Source organism: Lissotriton helveticus, chromosome 1_1 (assembly GCF_964261635.1).
Source record: "Lissotriton helveticus chromosome 1_1, aLisHel1.1, whole genome shotgun sequence".
In the NCBI taxonomy this organism is placed as follows: domain Eukaryota; kingdom Metazoa; phylum Chordata; class Amphibia; order Caudata; family Salamandridae; genus Lissotriton; species Lissotriton helveticus.
The window spans coordinates 1769569695-1769594531 of record NC_136057.1 but is presented as its reverse complement, the minus strand read 5'-3'; the positions used below and the strand labels follow the sequence as shown (position 1 = coordinate 1769594531).

Sequence of the window (24837 nt, the reverse complement as noted above, 5' to 3'; positions counted from 1 at the left end):
GGCAGAGATCAGTACCAGTCCAATCTATATGGGGTTTATCGATTACAAATCTCCGTTTGACAAGGTGAACAGGTCAAAGCTGTGGCAGAAGCTTTCTTTATTGAACATTCCAAACAGCTTATTGAGAGCGGTGCGGCTTTTGCATCAGGACACATGGGTCAGGATCAAGATTGGGGACGGCTCCAGACTGTCACAACTAATTCCGACAACACAAGGCCTCAAGCAAGGGTGTGTTCTGGCCCTCACACTTTTTAACTTATTCTTATCGGACCTCCCGAAAGCCCTTAATTTAGCCAACTCGCACGTACCCAAACTAGGTAGTCTCCACCTGTCTAATTTATTGTATGCCGATGATGTGGTTCTTTTAAGCCACACAAAGATAGGCCTACAACGGCTTCTGGATGCAACCGCTGCATACTTAAACAGGAATGGGCTTCAAACCAATACCAAGAAAACTAAAATCCTGGCGGTTCACTCAGGAAGGCCCAAGATGCTGGCATTGGTCTTAAACTCAGAAAGAATCAAAGAAAGCAACTGACACAAGTACTTAGGAGTTTTCTTCAACAATAATGGCAGATACAAGAGCCATTTTGATGAACAAAAAAAGAAAAGAAAGGAACTGGGTTAGAATTTGCACTCAGTTCCATACACAAGAAATTATTAGGCCCGACCTTCGCTCCAACTCTTCAGGCAGCTCAGGCAAAAGTCATTCTAACTCTAAAGTATAGAAGTGAGGTGCTAAAAGGTCTAGACTGCAGCCAAGCAGACAAAATAGTCACACAAATTTTCAGAATGACCTTCCTTCTACCGTCCCACACCTCTCCAGCACAAATCAGGCTGGAATTAGGCATCTGTAAACAGTCAATGGGCCGAAGGATGACTTTTTTAATGAGCTGTCACAAGCTGAGGGCATCAAAGGAGGGCAGCCTGGCTCCCCATCTATGGGCACAGCTGAACACAAAACGATGGCCAGGGGCATATAGCTATTTGTCCAGTGGGCTCTGGGACTTACACGTAAGCCAAAATGAATTCAAGAGGCTATCAAAACTCAGCACGAAAAGGCTTTCCTCAGCAGAAGATAGGGCTAGCCTTTCAGCTAGAAGTCATGGTTAGATGTCTCTCAGTACCTATGCACAGCTTAAACCTCAGAGTTATTTAACCCTCACCTTCAGTCAGCCACGGCCGGTATAGGGCGTGCCACCGGGCGGTGATGTGGGGCGGGTGAAGGGCCTGGTGGGGGGTTGTAAAAGGCGGCAAACTGACGATTTCAGGTAAGTAGCGAAAAAGATAAATCAAACAAATTTTGTTGCGCGCGCTGCATCGCATTTGGCGATGCAGCACGTGCAACAAGACAGGTACACAGGTAGTGGCTGAGTTTTTAAAGAGGTTTTTACCAGAAAGGGTTACCCAGAGTCCCTTGTAACTGACAAAGGGGGTGAGTTGAAGTGGCATTTCATGAAGGAATTTTTGCTTAGACAGTGGTCTTGGGCATATCACAACAGCATTGTATGATCCCCAAACAAAGTGGTAGGTTGACTAGTTTAAATGACTGATCAAGGACCATACTATTTGGGTTGTCCTAAAGAGACAGAAGTTTATTTTTGATAATTTGTGGTTGTATTGCATCGTGCCCTGCAGCACCAGTGAGAACTTGTTTAAATGGCTTAAAGGCAGATAACCTTTTACCAAGGTTTGTCTATGTTGGTTCAAGAATATGTTGGTGGACAAGCGGGTGTCCACCATGTCCAGGAACAGATTTGCTGATTGTGTTTTGCAGAAACAAATGGTGACAAAAGCATGATATAGTTCTTATAAGAGTGTTGTGAAAGGCTGAGTGAGTGAGAGTATTGATGCTGGGTTATGTCAGCAAGGGAAGTTTGGTAAACTGATGAGAATTGTGAAGGTGATCCTCCTAGTATTTTGACCCAAGATGGACATGTGTGGAATGTTAGATGTGTGGCTAGGTTGAAAGGGAGTCTACTATTTGGTTGCAACAATTCACATGAAGATTTTGCGGTGAGAGCAGGTCTTGTTTCTTCTCATTTCCAGGTGCAATTGGTTGCCAGCTCTTCTAATATGGAAAGTACAAATGGTGTGTTTAGGTAGATGGGTGGAACATGTGGGATCGATAGACTTGTTGCTCCATTCGCCAACACTTTCTGAGGTGGATCTGAAGTTCCATTTGCTGAGACTGTTGTTGCTAGGGTCAACCTTGTGGACAGGATTAGGATTCTATCAGTGCAATTTAAAGATTTTGTATAGGTTTCCTTGTAATTGTCTTTTCCCTAGAGTTTATTTTACCTTCTTTGGTTGTTCTATGTTTATGTTTCTGACAGGAAAGAGTGTGTTTTATTTGTTGTATTTTAGTTTTTCCCTGCTCCCCTCATCATTTTTTCAGGCAACTTTTTCCCGTTTCAATATTGAATGATATTACCTGCCTACACACTCCGGGGCATATTTACAATCAAGTGACAGAGTGCAGAGTTAGCCTTCCTGGCTTAATGCAGCACACATAGAGGTTGCAAAATATATATATTTTTTTGTTATTGTTTATATGCAGGAATAGTGACCTTCCTGCACATAAACAATCAATGGCAATTTGCGGTTTCTATGTGTGCTGCACAATGCAGCACATATGGAAACAGCAAAAACGAGGAGAAATAAAGAATTTCTCATCATTTCACCTGTTTAAGACCAGGTTTCTCCTGGTCTTAATTTATGCTCAGCCTCCTATTTACACCACCCTTGTAAATAGGGGGGCAGCGTCAAAATCAATGGGTGTTGCAGTGCAACACCCAGCGCAACACCCAATGCCCTCCCCATTCACGCTAAGTACAGTGTGAAAGGATGCCTTATTTACACGGCAGCATTAAGCCACGTTAAGTGGCTTAACGCTGCCTTGTAAATAAGACAAAGCCCCTATCGCGATCACAACGTCACTGAAAGCGATGTTGTGGTGGCGATAGGGGCTTGTAGTCATGCCCCTCAGTCTGCATTGTATGAACTCCTTAGCATTCTAATATTGTTATTATTATCTCTGGTGCAGTTTGGTAGTAAGCCAGTAGTAAAAATTATCTTACCTATACCATGACCTCCTCATTAAAACCACCTATACAAGTGTGGTACTGTTTTACTTGTGGGATGCAGGATGGTAGAAATTTAGATATTGGCCAAACCTGTCAGTGATTTCTGCCACGTAAATATAAAGTAAATTAGGTTTTTAGATCCATACTTTAACATTTACAGGGCATTCTAGGTAAGAGAATATGTTGGCATCCATCCACCCAGACCATATCACCCTGGATTCCTCTGGGGGCAGATTTCAGAATTTTCGGTATTGTTAGGATTCCCGGGGTGCTGGCTGACCCAGAGCCCATAAGCTGCAGCCATTCCTGAATGAAAGAGAGAGGGGAGACTGGGCACTTTTAAGAATAGGTTTGACGTTTACTGGCAATTCTCTGAAACAACATGTGCAGGAATCCATGTAAGTCACACCACCCTGAACGCCTCTTTTTCTCTAGACTTCAGCAATGCCCTCAGTTGTATGAGTTCCATGGGTGCAGGCTGGGCCTGATCTCAAATGTTGCTCTCATCCCCCAAAGAAAGATAGAGGGAAAATGGTTGATTTAGGCATAGTTATGAGGTTCACATGCATTCAAATTAAGACATGTTTTGAGAGCCACACAAGCCTTACCACCACGAATTCCTCTCTGTCTCATTTATAAATGGTCATGATTTGCAAGGTTCCCATGATGCCAGCCAACCCCGAATATGAATACTTCAACCATCACCAATGGCAGGTCAGACGGAGATGTGATTTATATTTTTTGTCAGATGGGTCAACAGTGAGGGGATAAACCCTCATTCCGAAACCCCCCTTTGGAACAATAAACTATCTGATTCTGGGTTGGGGCCCGATACCAACACGGACTATTGCCCCACATTATTCCTGTTTTTGACACCAAAGACTGGTCTATAGTGGGCTTTATATCCACTTTTTAGAATATTTTTTTTAAAGGCGGGCTAGTGGGATCCCTGTCACTTGGTGTATACAGATCTGGAAAGCCTTCCAGACTTTTTTGGGGAAAAATTGAGAAAAGAAATGGCTCTGGGTCTTGATCATCCTGACAATGCGCTGCACCCTCCACCCCACTTCCTGAGCACGAGACTCATTTGGGAGGGAGATTGAACGGTTCAGCTGCAGTGTTCCTCAGAGGAGCAGGTAGATGACATTCTACCCTTTTCCTCTTTTTAGAATAGTTTCCTGGAGAGTGATGTTGTAATCACTGTGCGCCGCTCTGTGTCCTGCAGGTGCTGAGCCAGGGAAGATGGACAGACATCTGAAAGAGGGGGTTCTCCCTAAGTGCATTAGCTGCGCTTCAGCGCACCCGCTATATGAGTTCGCAGAGGGTGGCGCGACCTCTGTAGCAGCAGGCGCGAGGCACCCCATGGCGGCCGAAGGAACATCCTCCTGTCCTATTGCACCCTTTCTACTACATGAGCACAAGTCTTGGGAAGCACATTATAATCTCATGCAAAGCTTCTAATTGCAAGATAGAGCTCTCTGTGTGTGGCATCTTACCCCTTGCCCCCAACTCTTCCAGCAACCACAGCGGACCATAGTCAAGGAAAATGTGAAGCCTGGGCATGCAGCCTTGAAGAAGCGACGAAGAGAATTTGCTAGGTTATTCGCAAGTATAATTATTTTGCAATGAATTACAAGTGCCCAGGTGTTGCTTCCTGACCAATTGGAGAATTCCGAAGAATTGCTGATTATCAATATCAGCTTCTGCGCTGTAATGTGGACATAATAATGTGAAAATAATACGGCTAGGGCTTACATTCAAGGAGGAATATCCCCCAGGAATCTCAACGTGGCAATTTAATTAGAAATTTCATTTAACAGAGAACATGTATGCACAGGATTCTATGGAGTTGCTAACGTCATCTGGTATTCAAATTAAGAAACATGAAGGTGAAGGATTTGAAGCGCTGCATTATTCTAGGGCGCTAATGAGATCAGGAGTGATACTATGTGAAGTGGCTTTCATTTCATAGTGGGACTGATTTTGACTACCTCATCAAAATCCTGAGCAATTCCAATTTCCCAGAAGAAGAATTAGACTTCTTTGAAATCCTTTGAGTGTTTTTCTTATAATCCGTGATGTACCTCATGAAGAGTTGCAAAAACCTCTAGGGTGGATTGCAAGAAGTTTCAGAGGAGCTGGAACTCGAACTGCTAGGACCTCTACATCAAGCAGGATCCGATTCTCTACTGCCTGGGGTGGCCATTTCAAAATGAGAGAAATGTTTTTGGAAGATCATATTGATGATGCTAAATTCTGCGGCCATGTGTATGGTTGGGGCTCTGGTTCTTCATATGTACAAAATGGTACAGGATAATGCATGCGAAGAAGAATATTTATTTTCTGCCTTTCTGTATTTTGTGGTGTGAACATTCTGAGCCCAAGTTTCCACACGGAGGCAGAAGACGGTCAGGGTTGCATGCAGCCTGAGCCTCTGTCCATGTGCAAAGAAACATCTGTAGGACTGGTGTGGCAGAAGAAAGGGGAGAGTTTAATTGTGACTACTCTGAGGAATGTACCCAGTAGGTCTCGATCCTCATCCAAAGCTTACTTGATACAACTGCCTTTTCTGTTTCCTTTATTTCTTTCAGTAAGCAAGAGTTTTAGGGATTCAGCATAATAGACCATCAATGTTTGCACTTTAGAGAGTGACTCAGATTCTCCTAGGTTTTATCTGGTTTTGGTTTTCTTAGCTAGGAAAAAAGAATGCTTGCCAACTTGTCAGAACATGTTTGCATTTGTGTTATGGAACGCGTGGAGCATAATCCATCCTTTTATGAAGACATTTTAGGGGATATGTACAAGGAAGTGGCAAAGCATGGCGTTAGCCTCCTTGGCTTTACGCCACACTCCACCACTTTGAACAACAATGCTCCCCTATATTTACAAGAATATGGTGCCGCCTTGCGTTTCTCCCTGCGATGGCACTAAATTTAGCAACTTAGCGCCAATGCAGGCAAGGGTGTCTGCGTGCAGGGGAGGATTTCTTATTTGTAGGAAGGTGTCCCTTCCTGCACATAAACAATCCAAAAATGCCATTCTGTCACTTTCATGTGTGCTGCTTCGTGCAGCTTACATAAAAGTGACAAAATTGCATTTTCTTTAAAGGTTTATTTATGTACAGGAAGGGAAACCTTCCTGTACATAAACAGACCATGGCATTTTGCTTTTTTCTATGTGTGCTGCACAAGGCAGCACACAAGGAAAAAGCAAAAATGAGGAGAAATAATGCATTTCTACTTGTTTCGCCAACTTAAGACCAGGATTTACCTGGTCTTAATTTTGGCACTGCCTCCTATGTACGCCACCCTTGTACATAGGGGACAGTGTCAAAATGAATGGGTGTTCCAGTGGAATGCCCACAGTGTGAAAGGGTGCCTTATTTACAAGGCGGTATTAAGCCATATTAAATTGCTTAAAGCTGCCTTGTACATAAGGCGCAGCCCCTTTCGCCACCACAACGTCGGTACAAGTGACGTTGTAGTGGTGATAGTGGCTTGTACATACACCCCTTTGTGTTCATGAGAATCACTACATACATGATAAATAATGCAACTCAAGTCACATACCTGCCATCAACTAGTCTTCCACACACTCAGCAAGCGCAGGACAGCTTAATCTACTATGATCATTTATAACTGAAGCCCTAACAGAATTTCACTTTTCATCTTAACCAAGATATTGTTGCTGTACCATACTGTTATGAGCTGTAAGGTCTTAGGCTCATGTCATTTTAGTGCTCGAACAGCTACTTTGGTTTCATCCTGATATTGGCTTGTATTCCAGCAGTGTTCACCTTAATTATATTTTTTATTTAAAAAACATCCTATTTATTATGTGCTAGATTTGGGGACTTCATAAGTCCATGATGTTATGGTAAGAGTCCTAACTAATGAGTTATATTGTAGACTGAATACCTTTAGAAGATACATTCCTGTCGCTACAAATACGTGTTAAATATTTAGCTGTAAAATACCAGCAGTATAATTTGTACCGAATTAAAATGTCCAAGGATTGCAATGGCAATTTTGTTCTTCAGACTTGCAGATTTGGCAAATAGGCATAACACAATTGTATGGTATGTATGTGTGTGAGTGTGTTTATGAATATATATGTGTTTAGGTATATATATATATATATAAATATATTTATATATATATATATACACACACACACACACACACACACACACACACACACACACACATACATATTGATTTGCCACGGGAAAGTACTTTTTTTTATCATGCACTGTATTCGCACAGTGCAATTCTGAAGAAATATATCTTGGTCCTATTAGTTAGATAACACTTACCTACAGAGATGTATTCCACCTTATAGGCCTTCCATTGGTGGGTCTCATTGTACTACCTAAACTCTCATGTTGCGAGGGTGTTGAATGCTTCATTGAGGAAGCACAAGTACAGCATGCTGTCTTGGTCACCTGGGTCTAAGATACTGTTCTTTTGGCATGTCTCTCTGGTTGTTTACTAACCAGATCAATGGCTTAGTACATAATCTTCTTTTCTGTTTTATTAGGCTACTACAGTTGTAACTGAGTAACCCTTTTAAATAAATGAAGAAAACGTTTTGCAGAATGGAGGATATTTGTTTTTAAATCTTTTCTAAATAAAGGCTTACAAATGTTTTCCTTCTTTTCTGGCGTCTAGTGGGCTTTCTGCTCCCAGGAGGCAGGTAGAGTGAAATAAACTCCCTAGACTGAATATGGCCATTGTCAAAGGGGGAAGCCTTGGCCATGCCTGGGGCAGTACTTTCATTGTGATACCATGATGGATGGATCACACTCCTGAGGTGGCCCCCAAGCAGTGATCCACTTTGCAATAGTAACTCTCTCATCCAGATCGTTCTTGGAGGGCTAAGCTGTGCCCTCAACACAAAGCAAACTGAATGCCACCAGAGCCTTCAAGTTCCAGCTGCTTTCACTGCCACTCCCATTGAATTAAAGTAAAAATATATCAGGGTGCAAGGAAAGCTCTTCCCTAACAGCCTGAAATGGAGGCAAGAAAAGGAAATCAGTCTAGAGAAGTAGTCTGGAAAATGTGAACCTCATGTTCTCTGTAGTGAAGGGGTTAGAAAGCTATGGTGGGGGGGGCAATATAGTGTAGCAGGAAGTGCTACACTTTTGGAAGTTGCGGATGCTGTAATTAGGGGAAAGAAGCGGGGACATGTTGGATATAGACATGATCTACTGAAAGAGTTGTTGCCTAATGAAATGTTTGGACCAATGTGTAATGTGTGGATCAAAAGTAGGATTTGGTGGGATGTGTGTGTGTTACTACAGAGAGAGGTGGTTTAGCAATAGTTGGTGTTCTTTAGTGAGAACAGATGTGGGTTGGTAGAGGAGATGTGGTCAACAAAGCTGATGTGGTCAATCCAAAGAAGGTGTTATGTTGTGGGCAGAGGAATGACAGTCTTGTCACGTCAGAAAACGTAAGGTCTAGTGGGTACTGTACGGAAAGGCGTTCTGGGGAGAAAGAGGTCTGGTTCAATAGCAGAGGATTTATGGTCTTCTCAGAAGCAGTGTTCTTTAGTAAAAGAAGGCACTATCTAGTGTGTGTACATGTAGTAATAATAAATAAATAATTTCTATTTGTTTAGTGTGAACATATCACCCCCTTAAGGGTTTCAATGCACTGGGAGCTGTCAGGAGATTAAGTGAGCTATTGCTTAGAGTCACATGATGCTGAGCTGACCTGCCAACAGTGTCAGGCATCGAACCGTGAAGCCTGTGCTCTGGAGTAAGCTGCTCTGGCTGCTGCACCACACCTCCCCCTTTCTCCCTGTCTCCAGTCTGGTGAGAAGTGGTCCATTTGGAAATTAGTATAAATAAGAGGAGCTATGATATTGTGAGAAATTATGTAAAGTAGAAAAGAGAATTGTTCCAGTGGGAAGTAGTGTGTGATGTGAGAATGAAAGGACTTATGGGAAATTGTGGTCTAATGGGAGGACATATGATCCTGTGAGTAGATATTTGTTCTACTGAAAGTAAATGTGTACTGTTAACAGATATGTTTAGTAAAAGAGTGTGTGGCTTAGTGGAGGGAACGGCAGTCTACTTCCGGTAGGTTTAGTTTATAACAATGAGGTATGGTCTAGCTTCTAGTCAAGGCAAGTGTTTTGTAAGATGCCATAAGCACTGGGGTAACCTTTCAAACAAAAATACTTCAATGGCATTTGTTCTCGAAGAAATATCCTTTAAGGCAACTGTTTTATGAGAACATGTTCTGATGTCATTAGCTCTATAAGAAAGAGCTCTATTGGTATTGGCATTAGTTTTGTTTCAGCATGCTCTGATATGAATAGTTCTGCAACAAAGTACTTATATGTCCTTAGTTCTTCAAGAAAGTCATCCAATGTCTTATATTCTTCATCAAAGCACTCTGGGGCCTTTAGTTCTATATCTATATGAAGGTGTTCTGATGTAATGAACTCTCCATTGGTCCAATTTCAGATAGACCTGAATTTACCGACTCCCTATGCCAAAGCCATCTAACATGGATCGAGGGAACACCAGCTACCTTCTCCTGCAGATCTAATGGAAATCCTGTCCCACGCATTGAGTGCACCAAAGATGGCAGCAAGTTTGCAGTCAGAGACTGGCCGAGAGTTGAACGGAATGCTTCCGGCTCCTACCAGTGTATCGCTACCAACAAACACGGCGTCGAGGTCAAGGCTGTAATGGTAACTGTTGAATGTGAGTTGACAACACAATTTGCCTGCTTGTACTCATGTCTAGAGAGGAGATGTGATTTATCGAGAGATGTGGCTAGTGGAAGAAAGTATGGTTTTTACTAGGGGGCTCTTGTTATTGCTTCATCATTTGCTTAACTTGTGTGATCCTGTTCAAAGTGTCTTATGAAACATAAAAATAATAGTACAAGATCTAGGGCTAGATGTAGGTAAATAGGATTTACCGATTCTAAAATAACGAATTTTAGCGAATTGGTATTTTAGAATCGGTAATTGCTATGTAGGTAATAATTCGGTAAAAATTACCGAATCATTAAGATTCGGTATTTACTGAATCGGTTTTTACCGATTCGGTAATTGCCATTCATTCCTATGGGCGTGGAGGCCCATAGGAATGAATGTCAATTACCGAATCGGTAATTACCAATTCGGTAAAATAGGGAAAGAGTCAAGGGTGGCAGGGTGTCACTTTGACACTCTGTTGCACCCCTGAATAGTGCTTGTGTGCACATGTGGCACACATACATGCCCTAAGGGCATGTATGTCTGTCACATGGCACAGGTGTAAATGCACAGATTTGCATTTACAGAGGTATTCCTTATTTACCACCAACTAATAGTTAGTGGTAAATAACGAATCCTTAAAGCACAGAAGCACTCTTCAAAGTGCTTCTTACATGTCATTTACCAATTCGGTAAATACCGAATCGGTAAATACCGATTCGTTATTTACCGAATCCTTTCCTACATCCCAAATGCCCAATACCGGTCGGTAACGGCCGAAATTCGGTAATTTTGGCCATTACTGACCGGTATTGGGCCACCTACATCTGGCCCCTAATGTTTAAAACTAAATCAAAGTGCCTAATTTTTAGAGTCACCTTGCTGCGCTGCCGCAAAAGAGCAGGAATACATTGTATGTATTCAATGTGGTGCATTCCTGTCCTTTCCCCCTGAGTTGGTGCCATTTCGGCTGTCTAGTGCCAAACCAGGCACCTTTGCACCATAGTGCAAGGGTGCCTGTGTTGTTGGTAGGATTGTTGGGAGGCATTTTCCTCTTTCTAGGGAAGAGGTGTGGTGCTGCAGCCAGGGCGACTGACGCTGGAATCTGGGGCTCACGGTTCAACCCCCGGCAGCGGCGGCTGGTCAGCCCAGCACCATGTGACTCTGGGCAATAGCTCGCTTAATCTTCCTGATGGCCCCCAGCGCCAGGATGCCTTCGGGTAGCTGTTCGCGCTTTACAAATACTGGATTTACATTTTTCTATGTTGGCGTCAGGATGCATCACACATAGAAAGAGGAAAAAACTAGGATTAATAAAGTTATTTCTCCTCATTGCGCCTAGCCTGGGGGGCATAATGTTTTGGCACATCCCCAGACTTATATGGTTTTATAAACCTGGGGAAGCTCCAAAATCCATGGGTCTGTTGGATCAAATATTAGGAAACATATTTAATAAAAGTGCAAGAGCTGCTAATCCAAAATAGTTTTGCATCTCATTTGGTTGGAAGCAGGATAAAATGTGACCTTTACACATTTAGGGGCATATTTATGAGAGCCCTGCGCCACTTTTGCACCACGTAACGTGTTACATGAGTGATGCTGGGCTCTCATAAAGATTTATAAAACCATGCAAGGCCACCCTGTGTTGTTTTGAGTGGCCTCATAAATCACGCTTAAGGCGATGCAGCGCAAATAGCTGTGTTGCCTTACTCTGCTCCCATGAGGCTTTTCATTGGCATTGCCATGGGTTTTCCCATGCAACCCCCATGGAAATTGACCCTGCCTCTAATTTACGAAGTGGTGTAAATCTGGGGAAGTGACAAATCCATACACCTCCTAAGGTGAAGCACAATGAAGAGAAATATGTTAATTACTCCTCGTTGTTTCCTCTTTCCATGTGTGTTGCATTCTGCAGCACACATGAAAAGAGAAAAACGCCTCATAGGATTATTTTTTTTGCAGTAAGTGCCCCTTCCCGCACAAAAACAATCCTGCCTGCAACGGAGACACCCTTGGACCAAGGTGCAAGGGTGCCTACTTTGGCCAAATCTGCGAAGACAGCACCAGCACAGGCAGAAAGCACAAGCATGCACTGTATAGCTTCAATACGGTGCTTTCCTGGGGCCTCATTTATGAGGCCTTGCGTCAGTTTTGCGCTTCTGATGCGTCACTTTTTGTGACGCATCGGCAGCGTAAAACATGCCTTCTGTTGCGCACTATTTACAAAGTGACACATCTAAGCAGATGCGTTACTTTGTAAAACCCTGCGCTACATTATACCTTCGTCAGGTATAATGTATGCAGGGTGGGCGTTCCTCCGCAAAAAGCCTAGTAGAAGTGACGCAGTGAAATCTATGAGATTTCACTGCATCACTTCTAGGATGCTGTTGCGTCAAAATCTTGCGCTTGCCTCACAGCAGTAAGACTGACGCAGACCCTTTCACATGGGGCTTGCCCCATGTGAAAGGACGAATTGTTGGAGTTGCGTCACTTTTGTGACACACTCCAGCAATGCGTCACTTTTGCGCCATAAGGATACGTCAGAAATACTGACGTATCTGTAACTCCTTGCGACATGATGCATCACACATTAAATATGATGCATCAGGTATGTCGCAAGGAGTGCGCACTGAGAAGTGACGCTTCGCTGCTTTCACGCAGCGATGCGTCAATTCTCATAAATGAGGCCCCTGCCCTTTCACTTTGGCGTAGGGCAGCACAACAAATGTGCCTTGCTGAGCTGCCCTACGCATAAATCCCATAAATGAGCCCCTTAGAGTGCGACAGTGACAGAGTCTGCACCACAGCAAGAGTTGAAAATGATGATTTACGGACAGAAGTACTTTAGTTTGCGTGTTATTTGTCGTATGTGAACACACCAGGTGTTGGACAATATGTTTAGTGGGTTCCCCACATCTTTACAGCTGTTTGATTCAGTCCCCTCTCAAGTAGCATATCACATAAGCGTTTTACTGCCCATTGATGACACTGGTCCTATGCTAAGCAGGCACCACAGTTGATGCACCTTCTCAATATCAAACGCGGACAAACTCCCAACGCAGGAATTTGTTCTCTGAAATTGAGTAGTCCGCTCTCTGCGCCACCTCAGAGCCCCGCGAGTCTCGCTGCTTCTTAACCACGGAGCCGGTGAGAATTGCCCACTGCTAATGGACAACTTTGTTCACCACAGCAATCCTTGATTTGGTACTCCATCGCTCACGGCACTTCCCAAAGATTCTCCTTAAATTGAAACTCCCAAATCTTAATTCTACGTCATTTTTCAAGCAGCAAGCAATTCATTATGGGGGAAATGTGAAATTTTAACCAAAAGCCTTCAATGCATTTCGAAAGCTGTACACCTACACACTGAGTTTAGGGAGAAACACTCTCCCCTTTGTCTAGTTTTACTGGAGCATATCACCGAAACACATCATTTGTTTTATTGCACTTAAGTATAATTCTCTTCCAGACATCCATTACCATAGTCAGTTAATTATTAGCAATTACAGACTTTTACAGGAAGTTTTTCACCTTACCAATCAGTAGTAAGATTAATTTTATATTGCATAATAAGTCAAACCTTTTCTTCTGACCTGTTATTGAGTCATTAGCATCATCATGTGAAATATTTTCATAACACACAAGCTTAAAGTTCACCTTTTTTTACAATGACAGCAACAACAAGCACATCAAAGCCAAAGGACCAGTGTTTAATGGCTAACATATGAAAACACAGAGTTAGCTCCTTAAAGTAGGCACATACCTGCAAAAGTTGTAGGGCATGGAAAGGGTAAGGCAGTGTAGAGGACGGGCGGTCGGTGGAGCGAAGAGAAGGAAGCAATGACAAAGGAGAGTTGGCCCCAGGATCTGGGAGATGGATGTATTGGCAGGGGAGAGGATGGACAGAGAGGCGGGAATTATGGCAGGAGAAAACAAATTTGGCCGGGGTGACCAGCGACAAATTGGCTGCCAGATCAAGGTTTTCTGCTGTATTAGACATCTGGGACTCCACCAATGGAAAACGTGGGTAAGGCTCACTTCTACATGAGGGCGGGTTAACTGTAAGTTTGTCAGGACGGGAGCCTTGCTGATTTACACTGAGGCACACACTCTATCAAACTCTAACTAACCATACAGAATCATTTAAAGTCAGGGCTCCTGACCACAAGATCCACAGCGGCTTTGGCCTCTGTTTGCTAGGAAGATGTCTGCCCACAAGATAGAGAGACCCCTACTTGCCTGATGAGGATCTCGGTGCCTTCAGTGCATACAGTGGAGCAGTCTATGTGGCAGCTTCATTGATGATACAGATTGTTTGTGAAGTGGGTACCATGTTTGATGTGTCTATTCAGCAAAGTATTTTGTTTTGTTACAACAAAATCTCAAAACACGAATTTGTTTTAGCAGAACAGATTAACCATCACTCCAATGGATAGGGAATGTCCTGAATGGGAGTCCTGAATAGGGAAAATGAATGCTGAAAACCCGCCCTAAAATGGGTGTGGTGGCTACCACTATGACCCAGCCTGCGGAATCAAGAGTTTGCGGAAGAGAGAACTAATCGGTGCTCCAACCTATAAATCGAGCTGAGGGACACCAAGATTTGCGTAATGGTTCATCTACCATTTTAAGGTAGAAGCACTATTTCACCATCTCTAAATGACCCCTAAACTTCTATGCAGATCAGGACCACTAAATCAGGTAACCATCAGTTAGACCTGGTTGCCAAATGGGGTACGAATTGCCAGGTTAGGGGTTTTTACTGGTCGGGGCATATAAGACTCAACCAGTGGAAACGCTGCACTCCATCCACTTCTAAATGCGACAGGTGGATCGCTCCAGCTGTGCACACACCAATTAAAATCCACAGTCTGTAGATAAAATGTATAAATCCTCAGATGCTGATGCACTTTGGGATTGGTTGACTGAACCAGTCAGGAGGGGTTCTCTTAATGCAAATTAATTCCCCTTGTGGCTGGTGATGTCAACACCCATATAACATAGCTACGATTGCTTCCAAAATAGCTGACAAAACTGAATTATGGAATTCTGTGCAAATACTAAAACTTTCACAGCATCTGCGCCTCTAGAGACAATTGAAGCATGCCCATTAAACATTTTTTTCTTCATCTTCAGACAAGCCAGATATCTTGTGCATCGAAGTCAACCCTTCGGAAAGCATTTACAGAGGGCAAATGGTGACCCTGAAGTGTCAGGCAAAAGGGTTTCCAGGACCTACCTACCACTGGAGGATCCCCTACAATACTTCTCTTACCTATTCTCAGGACAACAGCACAGTCACCATCTTGGCTGCGGAGTTCCAGCATGGCGGGGTTTACGAATGCGAGGTGCGGAACAAGCATGGAAGCGACCGCCAAAACAAAGAGATTCATGTAAAAGGTAATCCAAATCAGACATAGTGGAAATAAGCTTTTATGTTTAAGCTGTCTGGCTTTTATTAGGCTTTTTGTAGGCTGTGAGATACTTTTAAACCATAAGTTTGTTAACCTGATAGCAAATGTTTCCTTCACCTGCTTTTGATCCACAAAAGCAAAGAAGCAAGTAGCTTTCAGATCAGAAGATCTGATCTGAAACTTTCATTCTACATGGCCAGATATTCAGGATATTTACATGACATCAATTTGCATACAATTAGTTTGCCACAGTTAACCCCTTCCGCGCTGATGATGGAACCACTCCGTCATCAGCCGCGGTGGCGCTGTGCTGATGACGGAGCGGTTCCGTCATGGCCCGCTCGACGCGCCTGCGCGGCGCTGATTTCGCGCCTGCGCGGCACGTTCTATTGAGCGGGCGGGGCCATGACGCAACCGCTCCGTCATGAGCACAGCTCAACCGAGGCTGGTGACGGAGCGGTTCCGTCACAAGCATGGGCGCGCCGCTCGGCCCCCCCGCCCCCGCCCCCTTAGCGCTGTGGCGGAATAGCCACCGCAGCGAAGGTGTTAAAGCCCCTTGCATCTCACTGCTGGACTCCAGGTTTAGGGTCATGATATAAGAACACTTTCATTCCAACCGATTATACTTAAGCTTCTTCTGGTATTGGGAAGGTCCAACAGGTAGCACAGTGGGTCCAAGAAAGAATTACATATGTACAGAAAAGGCAGCCATGTTTTGTAAAGGACTATCTTCCAAGAATAGACTGAGCTGATTAAAGGAAGTGATAGAGGGGCATGATTGTGGGCCAACTAAGAAGGGAAAAGTGATAGCAAAAAGACCAGACCGAGTGAATGGTTACCCATGCCAAGAATAAAGAGGCCTTCTGGAGATTTTAATTATTATCGCATGAAACTCTAATACAAGGCTGATTAGCAGGATCATTTCAATTAAAATAATTTGAATATATGTTTATCTCATGTTGTTATCATAAAAACATGACTTGAATTTAGTACTTTCATGATCAAAATACAAACAAAAAGATTGACTCACAAGCAGGAAGAACATTTTGAATGTTTTCCAATAAATCCTATACTGTTCTCACTAGTTATTAAAATGAAAGTATAGAAGCAATGTTTTTCTTTTTGGCCTTTTCAATTGAAACAATATTGGGCCAATCACAGGACTTGCCTGCACCTTCCAGGGCCCTGTTTTGGAACTTGAGAAGGACTCCCACATCTCCGACATGCACCTCAATCAGGGTCTAGCTCCTCTGCCAAAAGCTCTTTGTTTATAAGGCAAGCATCCACTCATATATATTTAGGGCATGCCACACCTCCCATCTACCGTTGTTCCAGTCGTCTACACACACCATACTTAGGCACTCAGCCCACTGCAAAGAAACTCCTACCAACGAATTCAACTGAAGACAAATGCCCTGCCTCCCAGTTCACTGTACCCTCTATTATATTTTATACTCATTCAGGCACATTCTATCTACAAGATGATTTACCATCACTCCAATGGACAGACCTGCTTTAGCCTCTCCTCATCATTGATCATTGCCTTACTAATCACACTTCGCTACACGCTCATCCTTGCACAGGGCCTAACCAAAATAGAGGTTGTTCTTACCATCATCCTCAATTCCTTCCAGAACCCTTAACATCCTCACCCACCTCACTCTACTTTTAATGTATCTCAACACACTTAAACTTCCCCTCAAATTTCTCCTTGTCTCACCCATTAGGGAAATCGTAAGCCCATTCTCTCTCTCATCACATGTATCTCTCATGTCTACAAATCTTTGTGAACAACTCAGTTTCACCATCCACTTCGCTCTTTTCTGCCGCACTCCACCTGGAACACCTCTTGGTAGCCCTCTGATCTTGGCCCCCGACCCACCCCTGCAGATCCTGCCAAGAACCTCTGCATCATCCTGGCACCAACCTCTCCATAAGCAGACAGATCAACGCCATCTCCTCATCAAGCTCCCCATCCTGTGAATGCTACACAAGATTTTAAGTGGATCTCAATAAACACCAGACAAACAGTTACCCCGGCTCTTATCACAAGTAGACTTGATAAAAGAAATGTGCTGTACATCTGAATCTCAGCCCAAGTCCTATGCTGACTCCAAACCACCCAAAATGCCACCGCCAAACTCATACTGATTATCCCACGAAATAACCACATTTCTCCACACCTCAACAATCTCCACTGGCTCCCAGTCCAGATGTAAGTTCCAGCTACTTATCCCGCCTACAAAGCTCTCCACAAAACCAGTCCAGCTTACCTCAACTACCAACCCAAAAGGCACCTTCGATCTGCGTCCTAGGCAAGAGTGCACCTCCCTCATATCAAAAAGACCAGCTCCAGAGGACATTCTCAAGCATACCTCGCAGCCAAGATTTGGAACTACCTCCTTAAACACCTCAGAATGTTCTTCTCCCTCATGGGCTTTGAAAGGAGCCTCAAGACATGGATCTTCCAGACAAAACAGGCATGATCCTGCCTGCCCCGCAGGCCTACCTTACTCAGCTCCTGTGTACCATTGTGGGTGATTAGCTGCACTTTACCAATTCGCATAACATAACATCTCTTTATAAATCCTCCATAATAAGTGAGCACCTCTACCATCATCAAATCCTTAAAAAAGATCCCCACTGACATCTTTCTTACACCTTCCGCTCATTTCACCACACTCCTAAAGATGTAGAAACCCTCCACTCATCCCTCAATGACACTTTGAGCCTTCTGACACTTAGGCAGCCCTTCACTTCAACAAAGTAATTTGCAAAGAATAATGCCCCATTGTATACCAAAACCTTAACAACTCCCAGCACACTATCAGGAAAATTCAAAGATTCAGTTGTCTTCCAAATTTCCCAATGACCTTAAAGCCCACAAGCGTAACAAATGCATATGTCGTGTAGAGTAAGCTTGCATAGAATATATGTGCACCTCTTAATTTCACCTTTGTGAATCATGCACACTGTACATTATGCATGCATACATTGTGCCTCTTTCCAAGCTTAAATCAGACACTCAGAAATAATTTGTGAATTTACATGTGTTTTTTTGCCATAATGCTGTTTCAGTTGTTGCTCTGTTCTTGTCTTTGTGCCATTTTTGTTGCCGATTGTTTGCACTGTTTGTCATTATGGTGGCAGATGATGTCTTGTTCACTCTCAAATTCCAACTCTTCAGTATTCCTTAAAGTTACCATGATCCCACCCTTGAAATCCACAAACAAGTAGAGTGTTTTCCCACAATTGGCACAAAGTGGGGCGAGTACAGTGGATGCAAGACAAGTGGTACATTCAAAAACAAAGCAGCAAAATGGAACATTGAGCAGGCATCAGTTAGAAAAGAGATCTAAATGACCATGGTGTGGTTTTTACTGCAGCAACTGGAAGACAATACCACAAAGTAACAGCAAGAGCAATAAATATGAGAAACACCATATTGAATATTTACCGGTGTAAAGCCTATCACCAACGAATCACCACCTTTTCGCTATTTTAATGTCTTTTTTGTAACTTGATTTTGGAGTCTTAGGGGCACATGCATCAATATTCCATTTTGTGATTCCTTAATTGCGAAAAATAAGGAATCGCATTTAAGGAATTGCAAACTGCAATGCATCAAGAAATCGTTAAAAAAATAGCGATTTCTTAAAATTCCTTAATTGCGATTCTCTAATTGAGAATCGCAATTAGGGATTCCTCCCCATCCATTTCTATGGGCCTAGAGGCCCTTAGGAATGGATGGGAAGACATTCTTAATTTGCGATTCACCATTAGAAATTCGCAAATTGAGAATGCAATTTCAAGGGTGCAGGGGTGTCCAAAGGACACCCTGTTGCACCCCTGACATCTGCCTATAAGTACATTTTGCACACACATGCCCAAAGGGCATGGATGTGTGTGTGTAAAATGGATCTTTGAAAAATGCACTTTAGTGCATTTTTCAGTTTTCGCAAATTACCATGAAGGTCAACTACATGGTAATTTGCTCCCCTATTTGCGAATTCGCAAATTTTTAAAGTTTGATGCATTGCATTTAAGGAATCTCAATTTGAGATTCCTTAAATGCAATCGCAATTTAAGAAACGCAATTTTGCGATTTCTTAAATTGCGAAAATTACAAAAATGATAATGCATCCCAAAATTTGGAATTGCATTCGCAAACGGCCGAATTTTGCAATTCGCACCATTTGCGAATGCAATTTCCATTGATGCATGTGCCCCTATATTCAAATGATTGGTTTTTCGTTTTTTTACTTTGTGATTGTGAAGATGTTAACAAATTGGTAATATTTCATCATTTGTTACCCTATTAGATGGGTGAAAGTTCAATAAGAGCTTGTCTTAATTTCACTGCAAGTCTCTTGACAATAAGACAGTCGTCATTTTTTAGAGCTGATTGCTACATATCAAAACTGGAAAAAATATTCAGAATGAAAGACCTTCCTCCTTGTTCTGTATTTTAAAATATTATATGTCACTACTGTGCTTTCATGTTTATACAGCTACAAAATGCTATTCATTCGATCTCGTGTTAAATGGAACAAAAAAAAATTATAGGTTATTCTGCCAAAGGTATCATTTTTGCAAAACAGCATAAAGGTTGTTTTTTTTAAATTACAAGGAGTGGTATTATTTTTCAGATATTCTGCCGATTATCCTTGGTGTCGTCATTGGGGCCTTGGCACTTGCAGTGATGGCTGGCATCTCTTTGAAGATCTACCTTCTTCACCGAGCTGAAATATCCCAAAAATACCAGGTGTCCAGAGCCCAGGGTGGTGCAAAAGAAGAAAACTCGACAAATACTTACAAAAAGATGGCACAGTTTCAGATCTGCGACACATGAAAGGAAATATACACTAGACGTGCATGTCTGATGTAGTCCAGGGGTATCATGTGCCAGAATGAGAAATCAAGCAGGATTTTAAAAATATTTTATTTTAAAAAAAGTGCTGAGTAAACATTTTTACGCAGACATTGATGGATTTGCCATGCTTGTATTGATGATCTGGGCAAAGATGGAGGCAGAAAAAACTATTGTCACAAATGTAACAATAGGCACTTTTTAAAACACTTTTATTTATTTATTTAACTAAATATAAAATATCTCATTTTCATCTAATTTTCTGTCCCCTTCTGATGTGTTAAGGTGATAAACTTCATCCCCTCCTTTTGTTTTAAGAGAATTTAAAAAAGGGAAAAAATATTGTAATTGGATTTTACCAATATCAGAATGTTAGTGACAGAGTTGCTTCTTATTACCTATGAATTATTCAGGTAAAACCTGGTGAACCTTCAGACTAAAGGCTTAATATTGTTCTATAATGACCAGAATATGGCCTCATGTCAAAGAGTCATGCTCGAGGCAATACTGATTTACCAGGATATGCCAACATTCCACAAGGCCCTCACGCGCAATGGAAAGAACCTTGCAATATTTTGCAGGGGATAAACAATTATAAGCCTTGCTCTTCTCATGAAAAGACTTACACTAGTCTAAAGGTTCACTACAAGATCATTACACTGGTCCACAGCTCCAATGAGTTTTTAAAAACTTGAAAAGGAAGTTGGAAGATTACTGATGAAGTTTATTCCATTGTCTCCAATCAGACGTTTTTGGATCCTGCAACACAACGATAACTTCACAAAAAGACACCAGCTTTCACATGGTCAAAGTTATTTTTATCATCTTATAAAATTACTGTCATTACCGTTTTTCAGTTTTAGAGGAAAAGGTTATGGTTAAATGTACAAAATCAAGAGTGCTCTATGCTAGTACATTTGATTGTCTGTTTGATATATTTGCATATTAAGATTGTATCCCAATTAACGTGTATGATTTGTTCTTCCCATGATTATTTCTAGATGTATAGAAATTGTATTATTTAATCTCCATAGACCAGCTCACAGTTTAGCTGCCATTTGAGTTTCTGCAACTGTAACAATCATTGAAGTACCTCAAAGAAATGATTTGAATTCTCTTTACATTGCTTTCCTATGATTCTGCCTCTTCAACAGAATAGTCTTTAAAGGAAATGTATTTATCTTCCCGAACTTTTTAGTATAGGTAAATCAACTTCTTTCACCTCTGTAAAATATAATATTTTCAGGTTAGGTGGACTTGAGGTAACTGGCTCCATTGCCTAGTTTAAAGTTAAGTAACTCACCTCAGGCATCATTGGGAATTCAGTCTTGAGGCCATAAAATTTTTCACTTGTATGAAGAGTCACACGTTTTTGTGTTAGAGAGAAAATGTGTGTTAAAAGTGCTTTTGTTACCTATTCATTTAACAAAAAGTATTTTTTTTAATTACATTTCCATATAACAACAAACAAACATCCCGGGTTACTTATAGACAATGCTCATCATGGAGCCTTCACCCCAGGCAATAGTCACGCTGCTCTCTTTCGTCATGTTTCCAGGATTACTATGTTTACAATCTACGAGCAGTCCCTCGCTAGTACTATATCAGTACTTATTGCAATAAATATATAGGGGGCCATCCCTTGTTAGCTCTTTTGTTACCTGTTAATGCCAGAAGTGGAACTCTTGGCACTCAGTTTGGGTAAGAAATCAATGTAAAATTAATTATGGGCCTAATTTAGGGTGTGACGGGTAGAATAAATAGCATGAGCCAGGATGGCAGAGGACATTACATGCATAATCCCAACAGTACTTCATCAACGAAATTTAGTGATCACCCTCGGCCCAGTCATCTCTGTATATCTAAAAAAAACAACAGTCTGTACACCTAAAAGAGCCAGTGGTTCTTCTCAATTTCTGAAAAGCTTGGTGGGTGGACCCCATATGTTTTTATGGTCGTCCATCAAACTTTTTAAATTTTTTGTTTTTCAGAAACAAACTTCCAAAATAAGAGTTTGCTTCTGTAAAATAAAAACGAATGACCCGCCACGCTTGGAGTTTTCTCCGAGGGTGAGGGGGTCATTACTGTGTTATGTTCGGAAACTCACCACCTGCTTTTTCCTAGTGGTGACGAAAAGGAAGGAAAAAGAAATTACACTGCTCGTCGTAATGAGGGCGGGTAGTGGAATGTGTTTCCTCCCACGGCCATCAGAGGAAGTATTCCGGCGACTGAACCAACGGAGACCCCATCGGAGGAATACCTAAGGTCCTCCACACATCTCTAAATGAGGTGCGTGGACTGAGGGCTTGGGGTCAGGGTACTCCTTTGCATTTGCAGCTGAGTACCAAGTGCACAAAACTCTAAATCGATCCTTGTGTCTTTTAAGACACCATGGGCTAAGCACATAAATAAAACATGTATCATTACTGCTTTGTAATAGCTCAGTAATGTATCTACATCAGTACTACATTCTGTACTAAAATGAACAGATCAAGTAGACACAATAAATAAATTAAACTCAACCTAAATACATTTCCAGCCTAAGGTTGCTGTCAGGAATGGTAAACTCATACTAATCAAATGAGAATGCAGGCTTATGCCCATGGCCATACAGTTTTAAAAATCAAAATGGCATTGCCAGTGTTGATGAAGTAATCCTGATGAATATTTTGTTTCTTTAAACAGATTTGTAAGCAAGGAATTCTTCAGCGGGTCGGCCTCTACTTCCACCTTTAATGACTGGTTCTTCTTCCCTCTATGTTCTTACAATTCTCTCATTTTCCCCCCGTCTGGTTCTGCTTGTACCTAGTATTTAAGTGAAATGTTTGAGGGTACCCATTTCTTGGTCTCTCCTCCATCTACATTGCTGTCCTCTTTGTCCTCCTACTCTGTTCTCTACCATCCTTTCTTGGTTTACCCTTCATTTTCCTAGAATGGCAGCATCTGCTCAAAACAAAGGTCATATATCACTTAAAATTAGGTTCATTTTGTGCTAAATGTAAAAGAAAATCAGTGCCCAGATAAATAAATATTTTTATTCCAAATCATTTTAAGCCAATGTGTACATTAATTAATAGCTATTTAAAAATCCATTTGCTTTTTTTTTTCCCAAAAAGTTTTATTGAGCAGAACATAGTTAAGGTACAATTCATGAATGAACAATTTGAGCAATGGAAATGGATACAACATTTTTAAAAGCTTCTTCTATTAAAAAAAACTGTATAAAAAACTGGATTAAAAAGGGGGAATTTTGAATACTTAAAACTCTCAAGCAGTCAATGATACAAAAACTATAAATTTTCAAGTATAAGCAATGTGCAACATCCACAAACTTTGATCATAAAGTGCAAGTGCAATACAGTGCAATCCAACCTGGAATAAAGTGCTAGTGCTAAATTCTTTTACTAAGAGTGCAAATATTACAGAAAAAAATGTACGTATGACTTGTTGATAGGGTCTACCAACATTTCAAGACTGCTTTAGAATCCTATAGGTTTAGTTTTAGTATTCAATCTAATTTCTAGCTTAACCCCCCCCCTTTATTTCCTCCAGATTCTCAAAAAACTTCCAATTCCTTTCGAAACTCCTGACTGCTCCCACTCTGCAAGCATAAGCTTTTTCAAAATTCCATGACCTCCTCATTTTGTTAAGCCATTTTAAATGAGATGGAAGTTCCTTTGATTTCCAATTTTGGAGTATTAGGGAGCGAGCAACTGCACAAGACATAAACACAACTATTTCCACATCATCTTTAAGAGTACCTCTGTCTTTGGATATACCAAAGAGGGCCAATTCGGGCTGAGGGTACAAGTGTTTTCACTATAGCCGCCTCAATATCTTTGAATATGGCCTCCCAGAAAGATTTCAGTTGGGGACAAGTAAAAAAAATGTGAAGCCAGCCCCCCGGGCCAGCGGCTTGGCATCTAAAGCACCTGCTCTCTACCTCCGGGAACCTTTTCTCAAGTGCTTCCGGAGTCCAATACGCTAGCCAACGGGACAAGAAGGCCATCCTCTTAAAATTAGCGGCACGTAATGATTTATAGCCTAGCAAACGTATGATTTCCCATTCCTTATGTGTTAAGTTACATTGAGTTAGGCTAGTTATTTTATCAAGATGGCGATCCATCATGTCTAATTGCCCGACACAATGGAGCCTCTTGTACCAATTGCCTATGCCGCTAATTTTGGTTTCATATAGGAGTGTTACCATCTCACTCGTTGAGGCAAGAAGTCCACCAATATCTCTTCTCAGGAAGTGGACAATTTGTAAATATTCAAAAAGCGTTGGTCGCCCGGGAGTAATTACTCTAGCCAGCACTTCTTGCCACAAAATAATTCTATTCTGTACAAAGAAGTGCCTTAACTCCTGAAATCCCAAATTCTCCCAATTCAATATTTGACTGTTACTAATTTGGAGGCCCAGACAAAAACATTCTCGTAAGCAAAAAACTGGGAAGCTGAAGAATTGAGATTTTTCTTAAAAAAGGACTGTAATCTAGATAAATATTCTTTCAAGGTCTTGTATCTCGTCCTTTTGGGGAGTTTTGCAATCTTTAAAAATACCTGGGTTTGAGAATCAGACTCTTGTATCATTTTTATTAAGAAGAAGCTATCACGATTGTTTTTTGAACCTATCAGGCCTGCCACTAAGTTGAGAAAGGCTGCCTCATAGTATGTTTTTAAATGTGGAAGAGCCAGTCCCCCCTGCTCAACTGGAAGTTGGATCACAGACAGCTTTACCCTAGGGGCTTTT

General features: G+C 41.8%; 1 protein-coding gene and 1 pseudogene across 4 annotated transcripts in view; both read left to right on the top strand.

Annotated features, from left to right (window-relative positions):
* Window positions 1-23131, top strand: part of LOC144752132 (intercellular adhesion molecule 5-like) — a 293713-nt gene extending 270582 nt beyond the window's left edge. For all 4 annotated transcript variants that reach the window (XM_078640085.1, XM_078640082.1, XM_078640078.1 and 1 more), the window contains 3 exons: window positions 9559-9801; window positions 14937-15200; window positions 19864-23131. In XM_078640085.1, the coding sequence (XP_078496211.1) occupies window positions 9559-9801; window positions 14937-15200; window positions 19864-20066 (710 nt within the window). In that variant the 3' untranslated portion in view covers window positions 20067-23131. The remainder of the gene's footprint in view (window positions 1-9558; window positions 9802-14936; window positions 15201-19863) is intronic.
* Window positions 4912-8658, top strand: LOC144814714 (CCR4-NOT transcription complex subunit 7 pseudogene; annotated as a pseudogene).
* Window positions 23132-24837: the final 1706 nt, after the last annotated feature.